We start from the raw sequence: 25,343 nt of genomic DNA, 5'->3' as shown, positions 1-25,343 counted from the left end.
CCCAATAAACTTTACCTGACTATCGAAGGGAAAAAAAGCAGTATCGAACCGTATCGGTATTTCTGCCGGAACTGAACCCCAACCCTAACCGTTATGTTTTGAGCCCGCAGAAACCGAATGGGTACTACACACAAAAAAATAAATAGCGGTTACCGGTTTAGCATGAATCGGTTCGACCACCCCTGGTTGATAATATGCGGTCAATGTCATTAGGGTCGTTTTCTTTCACGCGAAATGTTCTTCGTAACTTCTTACGCACCGTTCTCTTTTAGAGCATTCACAACACTATCTATCAGCCTTATACGTTGTCGAAACATGTGGAAAGGCACGCCCGCCAGTGTTTCCATGCATGTTGCTGTTGGCCGCGCGTGTATACTGCAAGCCTGAGAAAAATAAATTACTCTCTTTTGGCATCCTGCAAGCGATATGAAAATTCGACATTCTATTTCCTTGGCTTTCACTGTACATGTAGGAACAATCAGGCATAAAGATAGCTACACTGCGCAACGGATGAGCCATGCACCCTAACGGTGCCTCCTTGTTGCATTTAATGATTTGTTTGGAATGTTCGCAACCCCGGGAAGTGTAAATGTGACAAGTACTACCCCCAAGGAGCGATTCAGTGGGTAAGCTACTGGCGGTGACGCAAGTTCAATCACCGCCCTTAGCGACAGCTTTTGGGATGCAGACACAACTAAAAATATCTGTAAGTTGCTATTTCTGGACTTGTTTAATATTGCCAGCTGGTTCAGATTTTTCTGCCGCCCCTAAGTATAGAGGAACGCAGCCATATTGTTCTACAATTGTGTTTGTGAGGGAAAACAATGCATCATGGCACTGAACAAAATCCAACCGCTACACATTAGACAGCAAATTTCCGGTCTAGCTTTTCTAATATCTCTAATTAGGTGTAAGACTGGATTATCACCCACACCATTCATTAGTCGGTTAACTACGAGGTAAACACGATATGCACATAGCCATAGTTTATTCCCATACTTTGCCCGAACAAATACCTTTAACTATGCATACTTTCCACGCACGGTAGACGACTGGAACAAACTGCTAGAAAGCATTTTTTGTTGAAATATAACAAAAGCCCCACAGGAACATTTTAGCAACTTTCCATTACTGACGTTTGTGATTTTAGCGACGCTTCTCTAAGTTGTACTTGATTACCACGTTCTCTAGTTTTATTTGGGCTGGAAACGGAAATTGTAATTTCACCGTGGCCTGTTAATTTAGTATGCTTCCCAGAAAAGTCTTAGTTGATGCTACTGCAATGATTTTTTTGCATTGTATACTGTTGCACTGTATGTGCGTGGACATTTCTTTCTGTTTTGCCCGCCCTGCTTGGACCGTTTACTTGGTATGCAGTATTATGTAAAAAAAGGAAGACCATCACTCGGTGTGAAATTATTCGGCAAAGTTCATACAAGAATAGGGTCTGTTCTTTTTTGCTGCCTTCAGCCTTCGAATAAGCAGAACATTAAGAGATAGTTTTTTCTCTAGACATTCCTTGCTTTCCTCGACCGTTCACATAACTAAATTTGGCATACCAGGCACCAGAATTGCAGTGCTACCTGGCATAATGGTTAGTTTCTGGCGGCCGGGTAGAGCGGACAGTTTTGTACCGGCAATATCTCCTGTTACGTTGACGTCAGCAGATTGTTCCGAAGCACTCTATAGTATGTCTCTCCCGTACAGTAAACAAGGTCATATCTCGCGTTTTGTAACTACAAAACTACACAGATAACGCAATATCTTATGTGAGGCTTGTGGTAAAAAAATGACCTTGTCGATCTGCAAAAGCTTGAAAAAAATTCAAGATGGCATTCTTTATATTAAATTATACGAAATTCCCGAACATGCACGCAATGCAGTGCGTATTTCAAATAGAACCATTTAATCTCTATTAACTACAATTGCACAAAACTGAAGATTTATGAGTGAGTAATAGCAAAAAATTAACTCCCTAGATTGTTAAGAAAACAAACCCGACATTTTGGGAATTTGTGAAAAGGGGCAGTCTTCGCAATTTTATTTTAATCAAATTCCATTTCTAAGAAAAAAACAAATACGCAACTCTTAAAAGTATGCATGGTCTCGACAAAAATAACCTGGGTTGGTGTGTGCAATAGTTTGTGTTGTACAGAGGTAAAAGTTATTATTTTGAGGGATTCGTCCAACGCGTCTGTGACCCCAAGCCTTCTCTGGAAATTTCTTATAAAGGTAAAGCTTTTTTGTGCACAATAACTTCAGATAACTTATACCTTGCGCACAAAGGGCTAAATAAACTTTTTTCGTCTAAATCAGACAATTTGAGCCGCTACACCTGTCCCATCTCTCAAGTAAACGCTCTAAACTAGTCCCTAGGACGGCATTAGCGTTGGTCGAAGAAGGAGCTGGTGAATCGTCACAACGCTTGTTTTTCTTATTATCTGGCCCAACAGTTCGCAGCTTATATGTGGGATTGAACCATTGTTACCAAAAAGAACCAGTATTTTTACCTTTTGTTTAGTTTATAATTGTCCGAAACACTTTTTTATCATTTCGCCGGTTATTCAAGGCATCCAACGGGTCGGATAAGCTGTCGACACCCCACGCCAGACAGTTTCGGGCCTTTTTCCACCTTCTCTCTCTCCCCCCCCCCTCTCTAAAAACCTAATCGGACCGCAAAGCATCAAAAAGCTGCGCGAGCCGGTTCCACCTGTACTTCAGTCGAACCTGAACTAAACCGGAACAAAATGAACTGCCCCGCACAAGAATCGCAACCGAGCCGGTATTCTTTTTTAGGTTCGACACCTCCAAAAAACAACCATAATTTCATTCAAATAACTTCAACCCCAAGCGGTGTTAAATGTATGTTTCCGGAGGCTCCGCCCGATACATTGTTCACAAGAACCGCAGCAGATGGGAGGACACAATCGTTTTGAAGAATTGTTCCTGTGGGCTCGCGGGTTGCTTGTTATAGCCCTTACACTGTGTGAGTACAGCAAGACGTTTTACAATGCAGTTTCCTGGGATGGAAGTTTATAACAGCAATACGGCTCAGAAGGGCTAAATGACCTATCTTTCAAACGATGAAGACAGTGCGGGGAAGACATCGATGCTCTCATATGTTTCAATTGATGAAAATGTCGCATATAAATATTTGGGTTTCTTTAATTATTTGTGGTTCCCGGATAATCCACACTCAGTCAAGATATTGTATTTGTTTATTCATTCGATAGTCATGTGATGTTACCGTTTTATTGCGAAACAGTATATGTCTTAAACCCCTCTGCCCGCTCCCCCTCCCCCGCCCCCAGTTTTCATTCCGGTGAAGCCGATTATTTCAGCGCCGCTAAGGCTCCTCCTCGCCAACGCCAACCCCTCTTTCACAACTTTTATTCCCCTCGCCCCACCGATGCCGGTTTCAGGAGTTGCGCAATCAGCTAACAACGGCGGCAGCGCCGTTATCAGGTGATTGCGGATAGTCAATGGAAGCGCGCTTGGCCGTATAAACGACCGACACCCGCCGCTGCCGAGCATGCAGCGGCCGTCGTTGCCGCCTCAAATTTCACATCACCCAGTAGCTCGGATCCCGCCCTGGTAAAGAGGAACTTGGCCAGTACGAACACCGGCGTGAGCCCATAATCTATCTTTTTTTCCAGCTTGACAGGCTTTCGGAGCAACATTTTCGCAGTTGTATATCACTTTTAACTGTACTCCCATCACCGGTTGCCGGTTTATATGTGCACAGGTCGGGGAGGAAGGAGGGCGGCGTGCGTGCAGAGCTAGGCTTCATGCCGTTACCGACAACATGTCCATTGTGCTGGTGGGAGTCTTAAACGTGGAAGTCTCATGGCTCAAAGCGCCCTGCCCGTAGTCGTCCGTAATCTAGCGGTTTGAGTTTGGGTAAATGAGTAGACGGGCAGTAACATGCATACAACGGGGGAGGGAAATGGAGAGCCACATGTTTGTCTGCTAGAATAAAACTCGATGCCGTCCAGGTTTTAACTCGTTATGGGCCGGACGTACGTCATTCGCTTGGGGGAGGTTGAGGGGGTATTGAAGACGTTTTGGCCCGAAGAGAAGTGCGAGTGGACGCGAAAACTACGCAAAGCCGCAGCCGTCCCCGTTGCCACCTCGGGTTCCAGCTCGTCGAGTTAGTGCGAATCCCTACCGGACGAAGAGAAACTTACCCGTTTAGAACGCCGACGTGATCCAATATTATCGTTCAGCGTAAGAGCTTTCAGAGCAATGTTTTTGGTGGTGTCTTTCACTTCCAAGCCCGCGCACATAACCGGTTGCGGGTTTATGTGAGCACGGGTTGGGAGTAGAAGGAGGGGGGACGGGCACGCGCGCTCAGCTATAGGTTTCATACCCTTTCTGATGAAATGTCTGTTGTGCTGGCGGGAAATTTAAACGCGGACTTAAAACGGCCCAATCTGACTTGCCCGGTGTCCCCAGTTGTAGAGTGCAATGTGTTGGTGTGTTAAACAGACATCCAGGGAGGGAAACAGACAGCTCCATGTCTGTCCGCTAGAACAAAGCTCGAATCCTTCCAAGCTTAATTCAGTTCTTAGGCTGGAAAGTATGTTCAATTGCAAATTACAAACAAACTTATTTTCTTTTGTGCACACCGCAGACCGCGTCCAGTTTCGCAGGTACCCCTTCTTCGCAGAGTAGAAGGGCATTAATTTTTTTGATGCCCTGCGGCCGCAAAGCAAAATTGTTTGCTGCTTTTTGAATCTATGTATTGAATTTTGTAAAGATAACGACGGATTGTCAGGCATTTTGTGCCTCTAGCCTTGGTGCCCTGCTAGACACTGTTGCATAAATTAAAAATCACAAAATTTGAAAGGGGCGTGCCCTTTTGAGCATAAATCTGCAAATCGATTGCACAAACCTGGTAAGGAGCTTTTTCCATAAACTGCAGACTGGCAGACTCGAAGTGGAAGAACCGTGTGGGTTTTGATTGGCTCCACACAGGCGTCCACGGCCCATCCCTTGTTGTACGGACGTTAAGCGTGAGCTTAGGCATGCTCTTTCCTTGCACAGTGTGGAAAAATGTCATCTGCAGCCCGTAATATGTGAGAAAACCAATTACACAGAAGGTTAACTGAAAAATACTAAAAGCTGTCATTAGAAACATTTTCTGCGTCTGCACGCAGGAAATAGAGCGGCTCCTTGGGCGAGTTGGCAATTCATCGTATAAGTAAGCGCGAAAGGAACAGGGACGAACGAAGTGGCCGGGACACGGCGCTCCTCGCCGTGTCCCGTGTCCTGTCCACTTCGTTCGTCCTTGTTCCTTTCGCGCTTACTTAAACGCAGGAAATAGGGCAGAAAAAGCACAAAATCTTTGCTTACAAAGATTTTAACAGCGGGAAGACGTTGAAACGTATTGGTGCTCTATAACGACCAAAAAATGTTTCCTAGTTTCAAGATATAAGTATCTATAGACCCATTGACGCTCGCCCACACCATGGGTCTTACTGCTACCAACATTAAAAGCGGGTACCAATTCAAACTTCTTCAATATTATGTTGCTGGTGTGGCTGCTTACCCCGCAAACGTTGGAGTTGTTGAATGTAGGCCCTATGATGGTAGCATTCCGCTTTGTCGAGCCAGAACGGAATAAAAGGAATTTGCCTGGAAAGAGGAATTCGCATGGATTGATTGCATTGATTCAGTCGTCAATCTCTCGCAGTACCTTACTTGGAATAGTAGCAAATAAGAACCTATGCTTATAAATATCCGTCATTCACACAACAAAGATACCAGTAACGTTCTTCTAAAGTGCACGCTGACAATTGGAAGCAAGTTTTAAACGCCTGCCTGTAAGCAGGTCACAGCAAAGACGATCACTTAATTACAATTTCTGTGAGCACGATAATTCAACAGTCCCTGCTACAATAACGATTTTTGGAAATGGCAGCTTCACGCGCTATAAATTTTATGCTGAATGTCATTTTTGGCTATAGATATTGGAGGGGTTAGCAACCATCCTCGCCTTTTCACATGGCATCTTCACGTAAAATTTGAGTTGTACAAACCACAAATCGCAATTTTCGCAAAATATCAAATTTGCTGCGTGTTCACTTCCTGAAACGCGCTCCCTTCGTATTTTACACTAACAACATATTACCGTACAGGTATTCTAGGCCATGCGGATGAAAAAAAAAAACAATATGTGTTTCGGTGTCACTCTCGGGGTTAGATATCATATACTTCTGCATTCTGCAAATAGTTTGTCATAGAAGGAACTGCGTTTAAAAGAAATATATGGACGCTAACTTCTCCGCAGCAACAATTGATCACACTATATTCTTCATTTAGAACACTCTAACTTAATTAAACAAAAAGTTAAATGCCCAGGCGACAAAATAATGCGCTTCTGTAACTGTCATCGATCGTTTCTCGTCCTTCCAGCTTTCCTTCTTCGCCTCTCATAGCCATTCCACGTTTTTGAAGTTTCTGCACAAACTCACTCGACAGTGCGTTGCTGAACTCAGTTGCTTCCGATTCACAACGTACATTTACATGAAAAAAAAAACTGAGAAATATGAAGGCAGGAGAAGCCTGTGTTTTGTGGCACCCGTCTTATGATGGCGCGCTCACTAGTACTACTAAAGTTGCTAGCGGCCTTACATTTCTCTACATGATACATTTCCTCTTGCTCATGCCAGAAATACCTCATTCGATTGCCATTGTCTTCATTCTAATAAAATATTGGAGAAATATATTTGTCGCTTTTGCCCTGAACCAATAACCGATGGCGATTGGTATGGGTAACAATGTCAGCGTGATCATATCTGCGGTCTCCTAAATTTTTCAACCGTACTTATCCTCGGCAAAGAGAAGCCTATATTCATGTCGTATGCTTAAAGCGTCGTGTTTTATCACAGACCGCCGTTAGCCAACATGCTTTAGCCAACATGGGCAACCTACCGTTGGGTGTGCCTGTCGTGTGATCTCGTGTGGGCGACGAGACCAAGAAGATCGTAGGCCTGCGCAGAGTCCATCCCAGTGATCTTGCATCCAAGGGCTTTTGGGGCACCCAGTCGCAAAACGAACTGTCGAAATTGCAGCGAAGCCGGTGATCGTCTGCGAAATTGACAGCAACAACGGCCTTCACTCGCTCGGGCATAGTTACATTACTTGGAGTCATAAAGCGCGGATTAAAGTTCGAACCTGTCTTTTTACGAGCATCGTCCACAGCGTCATTAAGGGCAAAGAGCAATCCAACTTTTCTTCTGTAGCACCCAAAGATTTCATCTACTGCAGTTGTACTTGGGTAACTCTCGCACACCTGTCTTAAGGTGGTTGTCGAAGTTCGTATTCTGACCGTGCAAGTATATGCCTTTGGAAGGGATTCGAGGATTACGTTGAATTGGCGTTTCCTTCCAGGGTAGTTGGTATGTTGAGAATGCCGCCAATTTTGTTCTTCACGACGAGAGCTCGACGCCACGCTACATTGGTCTCTGATGATTATTAAAGTCAGAATATGTGACACTATTACCCTCTGTGTTACTGATGACCGAATACACGCTCATGTGCCTTGGCATACGGCAGAATACCGCTATACATTTCGCTTATACGTTACTAGAGGCCTTATGAACAGCCACTTTCCGTCGAAATCAAGGGGGGATTTCCGCCCCACTAAATTCCCCAGTGGCGCTGCCAGCGTTGAATAGACAGCCAATTGTTCAAAATTATATACAAGCCTCAAAATGTGTTCCAACTGCCTCAAAGTATGTGACTAAAAACGAGTATATGCGTGCTGCGCGTTCACACATCATGATTCTCCCTCAGGTTCAGCCGTGTACAAATGCGACCTCAACAGGAACATGAAGCGCACAGTATTACAAAAGCATGTGTTTTGTTGATGCCAAATGTTTCAGTGGTTTTGGCCTACTTTGAAAGCGTTATTACCTTTCGTTCATTATTGTAATATGGCCCTAGAATAATTCAATTTTCCCGGAGAAAAATGACGCCATTCTTTCGCGTTAGTTTTTGTTTGTGCGCTGGAATTTCGTTGACAATGATTGTACGCGCACCGTAGTTCTAAGCGCTCCCATCTGAGACGCAGTTATTTCTTTAAAATATCTACACTACTCTCTGATTGGCTCATTTCACCATCTGGAAGGTCAACAGCTTTAACTGTGCCTATCTTACCGGCCGCGGTGGCTCAGTGGCTAAGGCGTGCTGCTGTAGACGAGGACGCGGGTTCGATTCTCGGCCGCGGCGGCCGCTTTTTAGATGGAGGCGAAAAGCAAAAACCCCCGTGTGTACAAGACTTCGCCGCAGGTAAAAAGTTTCCAGGTGTGACAATTAATCCAGGGCCCTCCACTACGGCGCACCTCATCGCATGCGTTGCGTCGTTGCTTTAAACCCTACAGTCAAAGTGCCTATCTCGCAGTGCCGCCTATAACAGTTTCGTGGCCCGTGTTCCAAAATTTTCGGCTCCCAGTCTTCAATTCGGCTGGTATGTTTCTAGGGCCGCGCGGAGCAACCACTTAAAATTTCTCTTTCAATCTCTCGCCCCCCCCCCCCCAAAAAAAAAAAAACATTTATAAAGCACAATTTATTGCCCTATTTACCTGATCCATGATATCAAGCGGCAGCCCCGGCTTAAAAAGGGAGAAGCCATGCACCAAAAGTAAAAAAAATGCGCTAGTTGGCACAGAAGCAAAGCCAATTATTCGTAAAGAAAGTGACGGCATATCTCCCCGCCGCACGAGTGACCCCGTCGTGCGAAGCTATAAATCCAAGGTCTTCCTTCGCTTTCTTACTCAGCGCATTTTTTAACGCAGCCGAATACGCGCAAAACTGTTGGCAGGAACACATCATTGCGTAGCCTGTAGTTTTATCAGAGCACCCTCTTGAATCGGCAGGAATGTGATAAGCTTATCTACAATCGCACTAAATGTACGATCAACAGTCGAACCGCGTACTCTTTAGGCACACTTTCTGCGTTGGTTCCTTCGGCTGCTCTGAGAGCGCAGGAGCTCCGGCGATCCCACATCACCCCTGGACATTAGTAGAATATCACTAGATTTGTTTTAACGCGCGAGGTTTGGTGGTTCTACTGGCTAGTGGTTCCCTCTAACCAAAAAGTTTGCGCACGTCATGGTCTCATTTAACTATTACGGAATAGAAAGCGCACGGCAAACGGTAGACTGGAAAAGCTGTTGCGTCTACAACGACTTTACCCAACCTTAGCGACGAATTTTTAGATCAACTGTGACTTCCAAGGAGAAGGCATCAGGGCGTGTGATAACCCACTCCGCTCTGATATTTTTAAATTTGCATGATAAAAACAACCGGAAGGTTGTCACGGGCCCGTTTTGAAGACTCTGCGGGTTTATTGATAATAAGAATGGTGAAGTGGCCTGTTTCAATCTTTCGCACGTCCGTGTGTAAGCCATAGTATGCGCACAGCGCTGGACAGTAAAGCTGGGCACAATAGGCTGCGGAAACCTTTACCATTTCTCCGACTTGTTCCACCCTACTTTTGTTCATTTCACAAGCTTGGTGCAGCCCATCCACCCACATCGCTGCAAATGTCGTTGAAAGACGCTGGTCTTCTGCCGCCTCTGCCACGCCTCTCTTCTCTCCGCTGCCAACCTGTCATGCTCTTACCCTGTCTTTCGATTCCCCCACATTAAACAAGGAGGAGGTTCGCTACAGTCAAATAAGTTTTCCCGCATTATACTCATTCCTGCATCGACTAGAACCTTTTGTTACTGTTGAACTTGAAACACTGCCTTGAGTTCCAGGCTAGCGTGAGCTCTTCTTGTATTTTTGGGTCAAAATATTTTTTAACGTATATTTTAACATCGGAGCCGTTTAAGATTAGCTTGGTTCGTTGGCGTTCGCAAAAAAACAAATACCAAGGAAAACATTGCCGCAGCTTGCACTAGCGGTGCACGGCTGCAGAAACAGCAGAGTTGGCGGCCCCCTTTCCTTCGTAGAGTCCTGGCTGTTGCACCTCAAATAGATTTCTGAACTTGCCACTGAATGTTGTTCACGAATGCAGGCCCAGATTGTTTTGACCGCACCCTTTCACATTTATTACAAAGTGGACCGCATTAGCACGTGCTAGAACCCGGGCAACCGGCTTCGCGAACTTGGCGCGTGTAGCGCGAGCTGCCCGGTGCTCCCATTTGAGGCGAGGACGCACGAACGAGCGAGCGAACGAACGAACTAACGAACGAACTAACGAACGATCAACCGGCTGTTGAAACACATTTATTTCAGAACTTGCCGCGGAAAGTTCTCCACGACTGGCAGGCCCAGATCGTTTCGCCCGCAGGCTTTCACACTTCTCCAAAAGTGGACCGTGCTAGCACGCACGGTCAAGTGTGCAAAGCGTCCAAATTGCCATGCGTTCAAGTCATCTTGACATAAAACGTTCGAGCTTTCTTTCCCATAATCCCATAAAAAACAACCTAAAATAAAGCTCCCTTATTCTGTGTCACGAAACATCAGAGAACAGCTGCGCATGAAATTACACTACTCACCGCAGTTCTCCTCATCACTGTTGTCTCCGCAGTCGTCGACGTAATTGCACCGGGAGAACTTGGGACTGCAGGCTCCATTCGCACATTGGAACTCAAAGAACGAAGAGCAGTTTCCGGTTTTCGCTGGACGTTTTACAACAAAAACCACTTTAGCACCAAATAAACAATATTAAAACAAATCTCTTACGAATGTATAAAGGTTAGAGAACGAAAAAACGTCAAAGCACTCGGGTTATACCATTTGCACGATACATTCTCGAAGTTCAAGTTTCTATTTCTTATTTTCCCCGTTTCACGAATTTATCTTAAATAGCCACTTTGTGATACGGGCACCGGTATCAACTATCGCTTTGGGTGCAGTCAACATACGTTACTTATTTTGCAACAACGCTTGAAGTGCTACTTACCCGGTGTTGCCTGTTATAGCACTAAGAGTAGGGGGCAGCACAATGAGCACGACGAAGCGAAGACGAGACAAACTCAAACACAACCCCTACTCTCACACTTACGGACCATCCGGCCCAAGCTTCAACTCTTTTATTATAACACCTCAAAATCCACATTAAAAGCCCTTTGTCATTAGCATAGTTTGACTCAATTTTTCAATTGGTGCATGTTTTTCAACACGAAAGTGTTATATTCCGGGATTCACGAAGATTTCACTTACGTCATATCAGTCACGGAAGTGACGCCAGTACAATGAGGCAACCGGCCTGTAAAGGGTGCACCCCTGCCCACTGGGTCTTCTTGCGGGGAAGCAACCTTATAAACTAATGATTACGTTTTACTTGGGGTTGTTCATTCTCGGGTCTTATATTTTAGTTTTATGCCGGAGGTACACCAAGATTTCACTGACGTCATATCCATCACGAAAATGGCGCCAGTACGACTTAGCCGAAGCGACCCTCCAGCAGGACGTCGCTCGCCAAGCCCACCCACAAGACAGCCACCGACCCGCAAATCATGCGGAGCTGCAAATTTCACTGCACATTTCGCTTTCGTGTTTTACTGATTCCTATGACGGAGGAATCAACCATGGTTTTTCTTGCGTTAATAATGAGCTTAGATTACACAATATACAGTTTTGAGGCGCACACAACTCTACACAGTCGATAAAGTCTCTTTTTAACTCACCTGGAAGAGCGCAGCCTTGGTAGTCTATGTGGTCTACAGCGAACGTAGCCCGTCCCAGAGAAAGCTGGTTACTTTTGAAGAAGAACTGCAATTATACATATTTTTCACAATCGCACGTATATTCCAGGACGCTTTGATGAATCTTCAGCACTGGTGTATTTTAGATAAATTCTCGTAGCGTAGTGCCTTGGCTATATTTTTCTGAATTCCTTAAATAAATGTTTAGTTCAAGATCAGCGCTTTTCTTGTATGTTCCTCGCCCTTTGTCTGGTTTCTTTTGCGCTGAGAATATGAGCATTTATCATGTCACGCATTTTCAATGTTACCGGAGTTCATTGCAAAACCACATTGGAAATTAATATTACCCAAAAGTCAATTCGACGTTTTCTAAAACCCGAGAAACATGAAGCCTGTCGTCAATGATTAGGACCACCTATAAATTTCTTCACTCTGTGACCTAATCGTATGCTCAACGATGATGTCCTTCACCCAACTACTCCCTGCTAGCCACGAGAAACACCACCCGGGCTTTAACTGAAAACCCAGTGAAGCGGATGTTGCGCCTTTTCGTTCCGAAACGGCGAGTGCTGCTCAAGATCTCGCTCACGCAAGCTGTCGTCTGCAATTTGGATCCAGCGCAAGAACAATTTATAGCCAAACGCAACTTTTCAATTGCATTCACTGGAGACAAAAAAATATGTTTAAAGGACAAATAAATGAACTTTTAGAAATGCGTTAGTCTATTCGTAAATGCCATGCTAGGAAGAAGTAAAACAACAGAATCAAGTACGACGGCGACGATTTTATGTCCGATGGGGAACTTAAGGCGCCTTCGCCTCAATAGCATACTGCTCCATCGCCGTGTAATAATGTTGCACTCAAGAGCACAAAAGCAATATAACAGCGAGCGGAGAATATCAAGATGCGTACCGAAATGGCTCTCGGGTAACGTCCGACGTCCACAACTGCTTCGTTCCACTCTCCTTCCTTAGGCGTCCTACTCAAGGCAGTGAGTGTCCACACAGGCACGGTGTATCCACCCACTATCATGTATAGATTCACGTCGATCTTATCACCTGCCGTGGAAAAAAAGGCGTGTGTAAAAAAATTGCTCATCCTAGAGCCAGGAGATACTGACATTCAAATTAGTAGTGAGCAGACCTCGGCTGTGCCGCTACTCTTGCCTCGCGACGCGTACTGATGACGCGGCTGCTACAGCTGTGCACGTCATAGCGAAAAATATCAATATTATGTTGTGCTTATCACACCAATTTCCTGTATCAACCATATCAATATTTGAAAATGTGAGCTTGAGCTTATAACGCCTGTGACCATGCTACCAAGGTAAGCATATCCAGTGTGTAGAAAGTTGTTTTCAGCTGGCGTCCAATGAATTGCATTTGTATTCATTAGACTTGCAAAACGAGTGCGCAGTACGAAGTTTTTGATACAAAATGGGCGTAGGGTTCCTGTTCTCCACTCATTGACCCTACTAAAGCCTAAGTGTTTGGCAGCATTAGAAAGATCCATAGAAATAATGTAGTAGTTCAGCTAATATTGCTTGGTTCCTCCTTTGAAGGAAATGAGTGTAAATGATTCGTTGCGGGAATGATTTGGCACGGTGGAAACAATTCAACAGTGTGTAAGCGTTGATTTAGTGGTCATTGTGCGAACATACGACAACGGTACTGACGTATAGCAAATGGAGGTCTTTTACATTGATCGAATCGCCGTGCTAATGACTCTAAATAAAATAAACATTCATGGAGCATTGCGTCGGCTCAACGCCGCGTTGTTAAATTCAGCGGCGTACTTCTCCAGGGATGCTTTCATTTAAACCACTGAGAAAAACCCAAACTCTCTATGGCGAAGTTAGAACTGAAAGCCACGGAAATTGAGAAAACGTGCTCGGTAGAGAAGTAAATGCCATCTCTATATGCTTTAGAGCCACAAAAATAATTTTTATCCTTTTGCCTTGAATGTTGCCTGTGGCACTGCCTTGCTTTCCGGCGGGTTAACTTGTACGTAGCCCTAATATATTGTTCCCGTATCGGAATCTATTGTCAGATGGAGGGCCTACCGAAGCTCTTGGGTAGTGCGTTAACGCTAATAAATCAGCTATTTTTACTTCAGTAAGTCTCGAGACATAAGCCAACTAGACACGGCAGTCACACAGGTGGTGCAGTTGTTATTAGACCGCAGGCTCTCGAACCGGTACGGAACCAAACCAAAAACCAGAACCGAACCCGAATTTTTGCCCGGAACCCAAAGCGAACCTCCCTTGTATTTTTTCGGCCATTTTTGAACTAAACCCGAACGGGAACTAATTAAAGAAACCGTTCCGAGCCGGTTCCGGGAACGGTTAGAGTGAACGGAAAAATATCCAGTCGGCCGGACCAACCTCGATATTTTTGGGTTCCTTGGCATTTGAAAATTTTGCGGCGCTCTCCTTGTCAGCCAATCCGAAAATTTAGTTGCACACGTAAAGCCCCAACAGCTTTTGGGTGAGGACAGCCTAAATGCTATAAAATGTCGTTCTTAATGGACGTATTGCGCAGTCAGGTAACTTCCTGCCCAAGGTTTACATCTCGCACTGAAGTTAGTAAATAATTGCCTAATGCATATTTTGTATTATCCAACGGTTTGCGAAAAAATATTGATACAAGGTAAGACTGTAGGGACTAACTAAGCTGAAAGAAAGGAAAAAAAGATCAATTGGCTTGATGCCAAGGTAATCCGATAGCTTTCTCCAATACCTCCTCTCCCTTTTTGCTACCGTTCTGGAGCCCTGGAGTACCACTGCAGCTGCTTGGGAATTCACTACGCTAATATCATGACTAGAACCCAATCGCAGTCACCTGTAGCTAGATTAATATTGCTATCGCCGGTGTTTCCGTCTAGTCTAGTCATTATAGTCATTATAGCAGTCCGTCTAGTCATTATAGCGGTTCTTTTCTTCTAGCCGGTGTGCTAGCAGGTGCAAATGGGGAGAAAAAAACACCTCTAAACGCCACCTGCCACGCTTCACAGGTGGATGTTGGCAACGACGCCGGACAGTTTTCGACTCCTGGCGCTGCCGAAGATTCCACGTTAAGGGGACGCTGAAGTGAATTGGGGAACATTCTCTTTTTGCTTGCATTGTTCAGAGTGGATAAAAAACGCACTTTGGATCCTTTATTCGGTAGATAAAACACATTTCATTTATAAAGCCACAAAGACAAAAGAATACCATGCGCAGTCTGCCGCAGCAGCAACAACTCACAGCAGTGACGCGTATTCGAGGTGCGATGTGATTGGACGATATCCAAGAATGAAACTCAAACCAGTTTCGTTTTCGTTTCCGTGCAAGAACAGCCGGCATGAGATGTTATCGTTGTTTGAGCATTCTCGATCCTTGGAATCAGCATAGAGCGATTCTGCCATGTTGTCGGGTCTAGAATCGGTCAGATAAGCCTGCCAGCACCGCCTATAGAATCGTAACATTCACTATCCGAGGTGCATGCAGTGGCTTAACGCCTCCGCGTCATCCGACGTGCTAAACAGCGAGGCGCTCCAACCCCACCCTTAGAGCTTGCCTGGCTCGTACGTGTTTCTTAAGAGGCATGTTCGCTACAGTCGGCTGATTCGGCGCGGCGGCCGCAAGCTGTCGGTGGTTATGTAAACACCAAGCGAACACTCAACACTCGCCAGCGCGGCCGTTCGAGTATGCACGCCGTCTGAGAACTAGACCTAGCTCGTGGAGCAACGAAGGTTACAGGACAATATGGTGATTGCATTATATAAAACACAATTGAATAAGAAAAATCAACTCTAAAAAGTTATTGCCGTCAGGAATTCGAAGCTGCTGTCAGTGACGCACTACATCCGGTGCGTTAGACCGTGGCCACAACCCCGAGAGTTGCCGGGAAGGAAATATGTATATGTGGTATGGGCTGGCTGTTTGCTTGAGTTTCAGCATTGCCAGCATATTACGTGAGTACTTCTCGAATATCGCTCGTGCAGTAAGCGCCCCAAGTCCTTACGATCGTCTTATTTCTAGAGACTACGTTCCTTGGGCAAAAGAAGAGATCTCAAAAGTGTGGTCGTGCTGCTGACTGCTGTGCTAGTTCACGTTGCGCAGAAGTGCTTACCGTATCTAGGTTTAATGTTTTACAATAAAAGATTGGGTTGATTACAGTTTCTTATCCCGTATTTCATCTTCGCTGACTCTTATCCCGCCTTTAATTGACCTGAGATTTCCTACTAGCGCACGAGTCGTACAGGCATATTATGCTTACAGCATCACTGAAGTGAGGTCAGCGAAGCTTCGTATGTGCACTTGTGCGGAGCTACTTTGAGTTTATCGACCTTACAAAGTTTGATACAATACGCAAACTAACAAACTAAGGCCGCATTCTTCCGCGAAGAAACCTTGTGGGTGAGTTTTAACTGAGCGAACGAATACCCCCGACCCGCCAGGGGCCGGCCGACTGGCTCGGTCGGAGAAACAGCGAGCCGCGGGGTTAGGCGAATCCTGCCTCGAGTAAGCGTCACACGAAACTTCATAGGAAATCGGCAAGGAGCATGCGGAGAGCAGGACACCACTTCGTACTATTTTCTACGAACTAAAGTCTGGTAAACGCACCAAGAGTGGTCGTAGTATGCCATAGGCACCCCAGACTTCAATTTGCGTGAGTAATCCCAAAATGTTAAAAATCACTTCATGGTCTCTTAACAGATGGGTCATTCCATGCCAAACGTCCCAGCCGTACAATCGACCATCACGGATTTGCTCGGTAATAATTGTGGGTCATACTCGCATGGCCCACAATGCTCCCTGGAAGTGTTTTTATCCAAAATTGTTTTTTTTTCTTTTTCTAGCCGCCCTTTTACCTTCAGGGTTTAACGCAAACTCACGTCTGTGAAAAAATTAATAACAAAGTAACTTTTTTTTTCATGGCCACTATTTTTTGTGAAGATCATGTTGAGGCCCTGGGCAGTTCTATGCCTCATTTTTAAAATAGTTTTGCTTTTCTTTGCTCTGAGTACGCCATTCAGAAAATGCACAATGTCGAGCATTTTCAAACATTTTTAGCAAATAAGAGCAGATTCGCTCAGCCAATGAAGCAAGTGTTTCTGTAATTCAGCATTGTGTAAAATTGGTAAAAACTATATTTACACTGAAAAAACGTAAAATGTGCGAGAAAACGTCTGTCAAACTTTAAAAAAAAACTCTTTAATGGCCCATTTTCCCCTTGAAATTGCGCATTGTTGTGCTCGTAGTAAAAATATCAAATACAAGCCAGTCACTAGTACAAATGATCGCAGTTTATTTCAGAAAGTTTAATCAGAACAGTTTTTGTTTTAGCAGAGAAAAAAAATTTTGTACAGCGACACTACTTCCACCCTTGTTCTACAGAGCGTTTTCTCTTCACGGCATGCACCTGCCTGCATAAAAGAGGCGCGAGCCAGCGGGTCCGCGCAACAAGAATACCTTTCCCGCAATAGTATTTCGTAGCGTCAGTACAGGAAAAAGGAATAATTCGCGTGTTGGTGAGAAAAGTACAACGTGGAGCTAACGGTGGTGAGCCCATTCCATGAGTACGGGTAACTCAACGGCTGGACATCAGATGTGCATTTAAAGAATCGGGCTATGCAATTGCCGCTAACGCATACAAATAAATCCGTTTAACTCGATGACTCAGCCGCTGTTTATTTCGTAATTTTCGGCATACTTAAAAGATACCACGTATAACATACCCTGCTTTAGTAAATGCACGTCCATGTCCAGCCAGCCGTTCAGTTACCCGTACTCATGGAATGCGTGCACCACCGCCAGCTCCGCGTTGTACTTTTCTCACCAACACGCGAATTATTCCTTTTTCCTGTACTGACACTAAGAAATACCATTGTGGGAAGAGTATTCACGTAGCGCGAACCCGCTGGATCGCGCATCTTTCATGCAGGCAGGCGCAAGCCGTGCACAGAAAACGCTCTGTGGAACAACGGTGTGAAGTAGTGTCGCTGTACAAATTGAAAAATGTTTTTCTCTGCTAAAACAAAAACTGTTCTGATTAAACTTTTTGGAATAAACTGCGATCATTTGTACTAGTGAATGGTTTGTATTTCATATTTTTACTACGAGCACAACAATGCGCAATTTCAAGGTGAATATGGGCCATTAAGGAGATATTTCCAAGGTTGACATTCGTTTTCCCTCACATTTCACCTTTTTTCAGTGTAAATATATTTTTTACCAATGTTCCACAATGCTGAAATACAGACATAATTGCTTCATTGGCTGAGCGAATGTGCTCTTATTTGCTAAAAATGTTTGAAAATGCTCGACATCGTGTATTTTATGAATGGCGTACTCACAGCAAAAAAAAAAGCAAAACTATCTTAAACATTCGTGGTAGAGCAGCCCAGGGCCTCAACATGATGTCCACAAAAATGGTGGCCATGAAAAAAAAAGTTACTTAATTATGAATTTTTTCACAGACGTGAGTTTGCTTTAAACCCTGGACGTAGAAGCGCCGCTAGAAAAAGAACAAATTTTTTTTGACAAAAATACTTTCAGGGAGCATTGTGGGCCATGCAAGGATGGCCCACAATTTTTATTGAACAAATCCGGGATGGTCGATTTTACTGCTGAGACGTTTGACATGGAATGACCCAGTTAAGACACCATTGAAACTATTGCTTCAGGTGCCGTCAGCAGCAATTGAAACGCGGGAGCTGGGGCCGAACCGCATAGGAGAGCCGTGTAGCCAGAGGTCGGCGAACTCACTTATGAGTCCACTCACTCAGACTCATTTGGACTGAAACTCACGCGTGAGTTTGAGTTTGAGTGAGCACGAGGCTAGTGTGGCATGGTGAGTTTGAGCTTGAGTGAGTTTGAGCCGAGTGATCCCGACTGAGTTTGAGTCCGATTGAGTTTGAGTACGCCTGAGACCTAGTGAGTTCTGAGTCCATTTTGAGTTCTGAGTACATTTTGAGTTTGAGCCCATTTTGAGTTCTGAGTACATTTTGAGTTTGAGTCCATTTTGAGTTCTCAGTACATTTTGAGTTCTGAGTACATTTTGAGTTTGAGTCCATTTTGAGTTCTGAGTACATTTTGAGTTTAAGTACATTTTGAGTTTGATTACATTTGAGTTTTGAGTGCATTTTGAGTTCTGAGTACAGAGGAGTTTTGAGTCCATTTTGAGTTTGAGTACATATGAGTAGCCTAGCAGGCAGATATGGTTGGCTGTTAAGTTTCATGCGTCACTGTGGGCTCGGAATTCAGGTTACCTGCGGGTACGGCACCAATCGCGATCTGCATGATCGGTTGGGAGGGAGGGGTGTCTCATTTTTTTTAGTTTCTTGTTGAATTTTCATGGCCATAAGCACTTGCTGTATACCTAATTTTCGTGGCTGTGCGCGTGAGTGATAATTGACTGATGAGGTCATAAAAAAGGGTTGTCTTAACTTTTCCTCATGAGAGATTCACTAAGAGCGTGGGAAAGGGTGGTGGGAAAGCACACGGCAGCGCTGGCGTGCTGGTTGCTCGCCTGCTTCTGTTAACGGCTTGATATACTAGGGGTCACAAAGGAAGAGGTGAGAGCCGGGGGGAAATGGGGGCGGGGGCTGTCCATTCTGCTGTTTCAAATGAATTAGCTGAATTAATTGGGAAGCGCCCCTTAAGACAGAATAATGACCCCATTAGATTGGGTGAAAAGTGAAACTGATGAGGCTAACGCGTGTAAGGTATCAAATGAAAGGTCCGGATTACCGGAATCAAGCGGGTTAAATAAAACAATGCTTCGTGATTGTAGTCATCAGGCAGTCATAATGAGTCATAGATTGGGTTAAAATTCAAAATGACGCTGCGAGAGCATGTGGGGAATCAAATTCAAGGTCTTGATGTGGGGAATCATTCGGGACGAAAATGAGTTATGGATATATCATGACGTAGTCATGGTAAGTCATAGATTCGCTTAAAATTCAAGTTCATGGCGCTAGGGCATGTGGCGTATCAAATTAAAGGTCTGGATAAGGGTAATCACGTGCTTCCTGATTATTATCATGACATAGTCAAAATGGGTCATAAATTAGGTTAAAATTCACAATGCTGCCACTGGGTGTCAGGGGCATCAAATTAAAGGTTTCGATAAGGGAAATCACGTGGGACAAAAATGTGGTAGGGCTGTATCATGAGATAGTCATGGTTAGTCATTTATTGGTTTAATTTCAAATTGATTCCGCTAGGATTTGATGGGTATCAGATTAATGGTCTTGATGAGCGGAATCACGTGGGAGAAATACAAAAATGCTTCCTGGTTATAACCATTAGATTGTCATTGCGAGTCTTATATTGGGGTAAAATTCGAAGTGACCCCACTAGGGCGTGTAGGGTATCAAATTTACGGTCTTGACGAGGGGACTCACGTGGTACAAATAAAAAAAGGCTTCGTAGTACGAATCATAAGATAGTCATTATGAGTCATAGATTGGGTTAAATTCAAGGTGAGGCCGCTGAAGCATGTGGGGCGTCAAATTGAAGGTTCCTGTTAGGGGAATCACGTCGGACACCTAAATAATGCGTCCTGGTTACAGTCATGAGAGTCATGGTTATTTAGACTGGTATGAATTCCATATGACCCTGCTAGGGTGTGTGGGGTATCAAATTAAAGGTCTCGTCGAGGGGGATCAAGTGGGACAAATATAAAAATGCTTTCGGGTTATAATTATGAGGATATAGCAAAGGATATATAGCAAAAGGTACACACTCACACTCACACTCACACTCCCACACTCACTCACTCACTCACACTCACTCACTCACACCCACTCACTCACACTCACACTCTCACTCTCACTCTCACTCACACTCTCACTCACACTCACACTCTCATTCACACGCCCACTCCCACTCACACTCACACTCTCACACTCAGTCTCACACTCTCACACACTCACACTCTCACTCTCACTCACGCTATCAATCACACTCAACTCACACTCAACTCACACTCACACTCACTCTCACACTCACTCTCACATTCACTCTCACACTCTCACTCACACTCACACTCTCACTCTCACTCACACTCTCTCACTCTCAATCTCACTCTCGCTCTCACACTCTCTCACTCTCACACTCTCCCTCTCACTCTCACACTCTCACTCTCACTCTCACTCACACTCACACTCTCACTCTCACTTACACTCACACTCACACTCTCACTCTCACTCTCACAATCTCACTCTAGCTCTCACTCACACTCTCACTTACACTCACACTCACACTCACACTCACACTCTCACTATCACTCACACTCTCATTCTCACTCTCATTCAACTCACACTCACACTCTCACTATCACTCTCACTCACACTAACACTCTCACTCTCACACTCACACTCTCACTCACACTTTTACTCTCACACACTCTCACTCACACTCTCACTCACACTCACACTCTCACTCACACTCTCACTCTCACTAACGCTCTCACTCTCACACTCTCACTCACACTCACACTCTCACTCACACTCTCACTCTCACTAACGCTCTCACTCTCACTCTCACACTCACACTCCCTCACTCTTACTCTTACTCTTAGTCTCACTCACACTCACACTCACACTCTCACTCACACTCCCACTCTCGCTCGCACCCACACTCACACTCTCACTCACACTCACTCACACTCACACTCTCACTTACACTCACACTCACTCGCACTCACACTCACTCTCACTCTCACTCACACCCACACTCACTCTCTCACTCTCACTCTCAGTCACACACTCACACTCTCACTCTCACTCACACTCTCACTCACACTCACACTCTCACTCTTCCTCACACCCACACTCACACTCTCACTCTCACTCTCAGTCCCACACACGCTCTCATCTCACTCACACTCTCACTCTCACTCACACCCACACTCACACTCACACTCACACTCACACTCTCACTCTCACTCACACCCGCACTCACACTCTCACTCACGCTCACACTCTCACTCACACTCACACTCTCACTTACACTCACATTCACTCGCACTCACTCTCACACTCTCACTCACACTCACATACACTCTCACTCAATCTCAGTCTCAATCTCACTCTCACACTCTCTCTCTCACACTCTCACTCTCACACTCACACTCTCACTCTTTCTCTTAATCTTACCCTTACTCACACTCACACTCACACTCTCACTCTCACTCATACTCACACTCATACTCATACTCATACTCTCACTCACTCACACTCACTCTCACACACACTCACACTTTCACTCTCACTCTCACTCACACTCACACTCTCACTCAATCTCACTCTCACTCTCACACTCTCACTCTCTCACACTCTCACTCACACTCTCACTCTTGCTCACACTCTCACTTACACTCACACTCTCACACTCACACTCTCACTTTTACTCTTACTCTCACTCACTCTCACTCACACTCACACTCTCACTTTCAATCTCACTCACACTCATACTCTCACTCATACTCTCAATCTCACTCACACTCACACTCTCACACACTCACACTCTCACTCACACTCACACTCTCACTCTCACTCACACTCACACTCTCACTCTCACTCACCCTCACACTCACACTCTCACTCTCACACTCTCACTCACACTCACACACTCTCACTCACACTCACACTCTCACACTCTCACTCACACTCTCACTCTCACTCTTAGTCACACTCACACTCTCACACACTCACACTCACACTCTCACTCTCATTCTCACTCACACTCTCACTCTCACTCTCACACTCACACTCTCGCTCTCACTCACAGGCACACTCATACTCACACTCTCACTCACACTCTCACTCTCACTCACACTCACTCTTACTCTCACTCACACTCAACTCACACTCTCACTCTCACTCACACTCACACTCTCACTCACTCACACTCACACACGCTCTCACTCTCAGTCACACACTCACACTCTCACACTCACTCTCACTCTCACTAACACTCTAATTCTCACTCTCTCTCTCACTCTCACTCACACTCACACTCACACTCTCACACTCACTTTCACTCTCACACTCCCACTCTCACTCTCTCACTGTCTCAATCTCTGTGAGGCCATTTGAGTTTTGAATTCATTTTGAGTTCTCAGCCCATTTTGAATTCTGAGTTAATTTAGAGTTTTGAATCCATTTTGAGTTTTGAGTACATTTTGAGTTTTGAGTACATTTTGAGTTTGAGTACATTTTGAGTTTTCAGGACATTTTGAGTCTTGAGTGCATTTTGAGTTTGAGTACATTTTGACTTTTGAGTACACTTTGAGTTTGAGTACATTTTGAGTTTTGAGTCCATATTGAGTTTGAGTACATTTTGAGTTTGAGTACTTTTGAGTTTTGATTACATTTTGAGTTTGAGTACATTTTGAGTTCTGAGTACATTCTGAGTTTTGAGTCCGAGTGAGTTCTGAGTTTTGCACTCAATGTGAATTTGAGTTTGATTGAGCGCAGATGTGCTGATCAGCATTGAGTCTGAGTTTGAGTGAGTGGTGATTCGAAAAAAAATTGTGAGTGAGTTTGAGTGAGCCGCGCCAACTTTGCCGAGGTATGCGTGTAGCTGCCCCCGCGGTAAACGAAAGGACGAGAACACGCATGCGTGCCCGCCAACGGCGAAACCACTTCTTTTAATCTCGCTTCTAGCAATGTTCGCAGCATACAGGCCTTGGCGGTGGTGCTGATAGGAGAGACGCATACGGGAGCGTCGCTGGCACACTTCTAGCGCACGCGAACTGCCGGAGAAGCGGTGCGCTATCACGGGCATCTGCAGTGAAATTGTTGTCTGTGAAATGTTCTTAGATTTGCGTGCTGTCAGCGTCATCGGCGAGACCAGTATGATTCGAAAAATTCTCGAAGCCGCATTAGAAGAAATGACTTTTAAATGCAGAGCATTTCTTTAACTCACGATGTCACCTGGCGTTGGCGTGCCTCGGCGTCCGCAACAGCCGCACTGGTCGGCGACTTTGGCTAGTTTCGGTTTCCGAAATTGTGGCGATCCTAGCGGCACGGTGCTGCGGCGTGGCCCTTCCCTTTCCCTCAGTGTTTCTTTCTTTCCACGCCGTCAACGCTTCCGCGCCTCCTCACGCATGCGCAACAGCTCACCGGCGCCAATAATTTTTTTTTTTCTTCCTCTCGGCGCGCACGGCGGGCCAGTTCGGTACGTGCGTGAGCGAGCCGGCGTGCGAAGGGTTGCGCGGGGGTTGCCTAAACGCTTCCACGGGCGGAAAGTTTCGCTGCATTATAAAATACATTCGAATGTATTCTAAACATGGGGCAGCGGAGGAAGGAGTGTTACCACTCCTGCGCAGCTCTGTGGTGCAGCAACACAGGGCGGTACAGTTCGACCAAGTTTCTCGCCTTCTCCAAAGACGACAGGTAAGCAAATTAACTTTGTACAAGTTACAGTGAATTCCTTAAACGCCGACTGATTGCACTCTTCTGTTTTCAAAATAATTCGCGCATGTAACGTGAAGTTAATGAGACATGTCACTAGTCTTGGAGTGGAAACTAATGTGCAAATATATCCCAGCTGTGCAGGTACGCAAAGTTTTAGTAGAAGTAAACGCGTCTTTGGAACGCACACACTTGCTCGCAAGATCAATTTGTGGTGGCATTGCCGTTTTTTGATGATTGCCTTAGTAACTGCTGGAACGTCGATTCAGTATACTTATCAAGGTAGTTTTTGTTGTTTCGTGCAGCAGGTATGAGTCTAGGTTTGGGCCCCAAGTCGAGGATGGTTTGCGACTTCATTGGACGTTTCCTCCGGTGACACTCCTCAATCCATCCAATGTCATCACGACGCACCTGCTCACAAAGAAGGCAAGCTCAACTGTACGCGCTTCTTGCCTTTCATGGCGTACATACTACCACATCGATTGATGGCGTGGAGGTGCTGCGCCCTAAGCAGTTTTTCCTCCCCCGTCTTGCTCCAAAACGTATATTTGCGGCGAAACTACTGCCAAGCGTTGCTTCAGAGCTCAAAAAATCTGACGTAACTCCGCGGTGTTCAATGCAAGTCGATTTTCACATGAAGCAGTGGAAGGTCAAACCGAAATACAGGGTGTTGCAACGATAACTGGAACACTTTAAAAAATTTTTCCTGAGCGATCCGCCGCTCTGTTCGCGCTCAAACTTCACACAAAGGTCGCATTTTGTGGTCTATTTTGTTTGACACCGGGAACAACAATGGTACTTACCTGTTTATTCTGAAAATAAATAAAAACGATTTTCGCCTACGGGAAAATGGCCGCTGATTTGAACGTGCGAGCCAGCGCAAGTTGATGTTGGAACGACGGAACCACCTGCAGAGTGAAACGCACGTTTGGGATTCACGTACTGAGCCAAATGGTGCAGCAGACGATCAGAAAATGCACCTAGAAATGAGCTAACAGACGATCAGAAAACCCGGTTTTCGGGCTCGCATGTCCAAATCGCCGCCATTTTCCCATAGGCGAAAATCGTTTTTATTTATTTTCAGAATAAACAGGTAAGTACCGTTGTTGTTCCCGGTGTCAAACAAAATAGACCACAAATTGCGACCTTCGTGCAAGTTTGAGCGTGAACAGAGTGGCGGATCGCTCAGGAAAAATATTTAAAGTGTTCCAGTTATCGTTGCAACACCCTGTACATACGTTGTCTGCAGCCGCCATTGCAAGCGTTTCGCTC

The 25,343-nt window shown here is 45.1% G+C and overlaps 1 protein-coding gene across 1 annotated transcript in view; it reads right to left on the bottom strand.

Annotated features, from left to right (window-relative positions):
- Positions 1-25,343, bottom strand: part of LOC144175376 (MAM and LDL-receptor class A domain-containing protein 1-like) — a 204,188-nt gene that overhangs the window by 60,902 nt on the left and 117,943 nt on the right. The window contains exons 37-42 of the mRNA XM_077704459.1: positions 12,576-12,721; positions 11,646-11,730; positions 10,512-10,634; positions 6,937-7,092; positions 5,552-5,637; positions 4,895-5,062 (exon numbers count right to left, since the gene is read on the bottom strand). Coding sequence (XP_077560585.1) covers positions 4,895-5,062; positions 5,552-5,637; positions 6,937-7,092; positions 10,512-10,634; positions 11,646-11,730; positions 12,576-12,721 — 764 coding nt within the window. The remainder of the gene's footprint in view (positions 1-4,894; positions 5,063-5,551; positions 5,638-6,936; positions 7,093-10,511; positions 10,635-11,645; positions 11,731-12,575; positions 12,722-25,343) is intronic.

This window comes from Haemaphysalis longicornis, unplaced genomic scaffold (assembly GCF_048455015.1).
Source record: "Haemaphysalis longicornis isolate Haplotype H1 unplaced genomic scaffold, Haemaphysalis longicornis Haplotype H1 scaffold_3, whole genome shotgun sequence".
Taxonomy (NCBI): Eukaryota; Metazoa; Arthropoda; class Arachnida; order Ixodida; family Ixodidae; genus Haemaphysalis; species Haemaphysalis longicornis.
The sequence above is the reverse complement of the archived record's forward strand: the minus strand, read 5'-3'. Positions and strand labels throughout refer to the sequence as shown.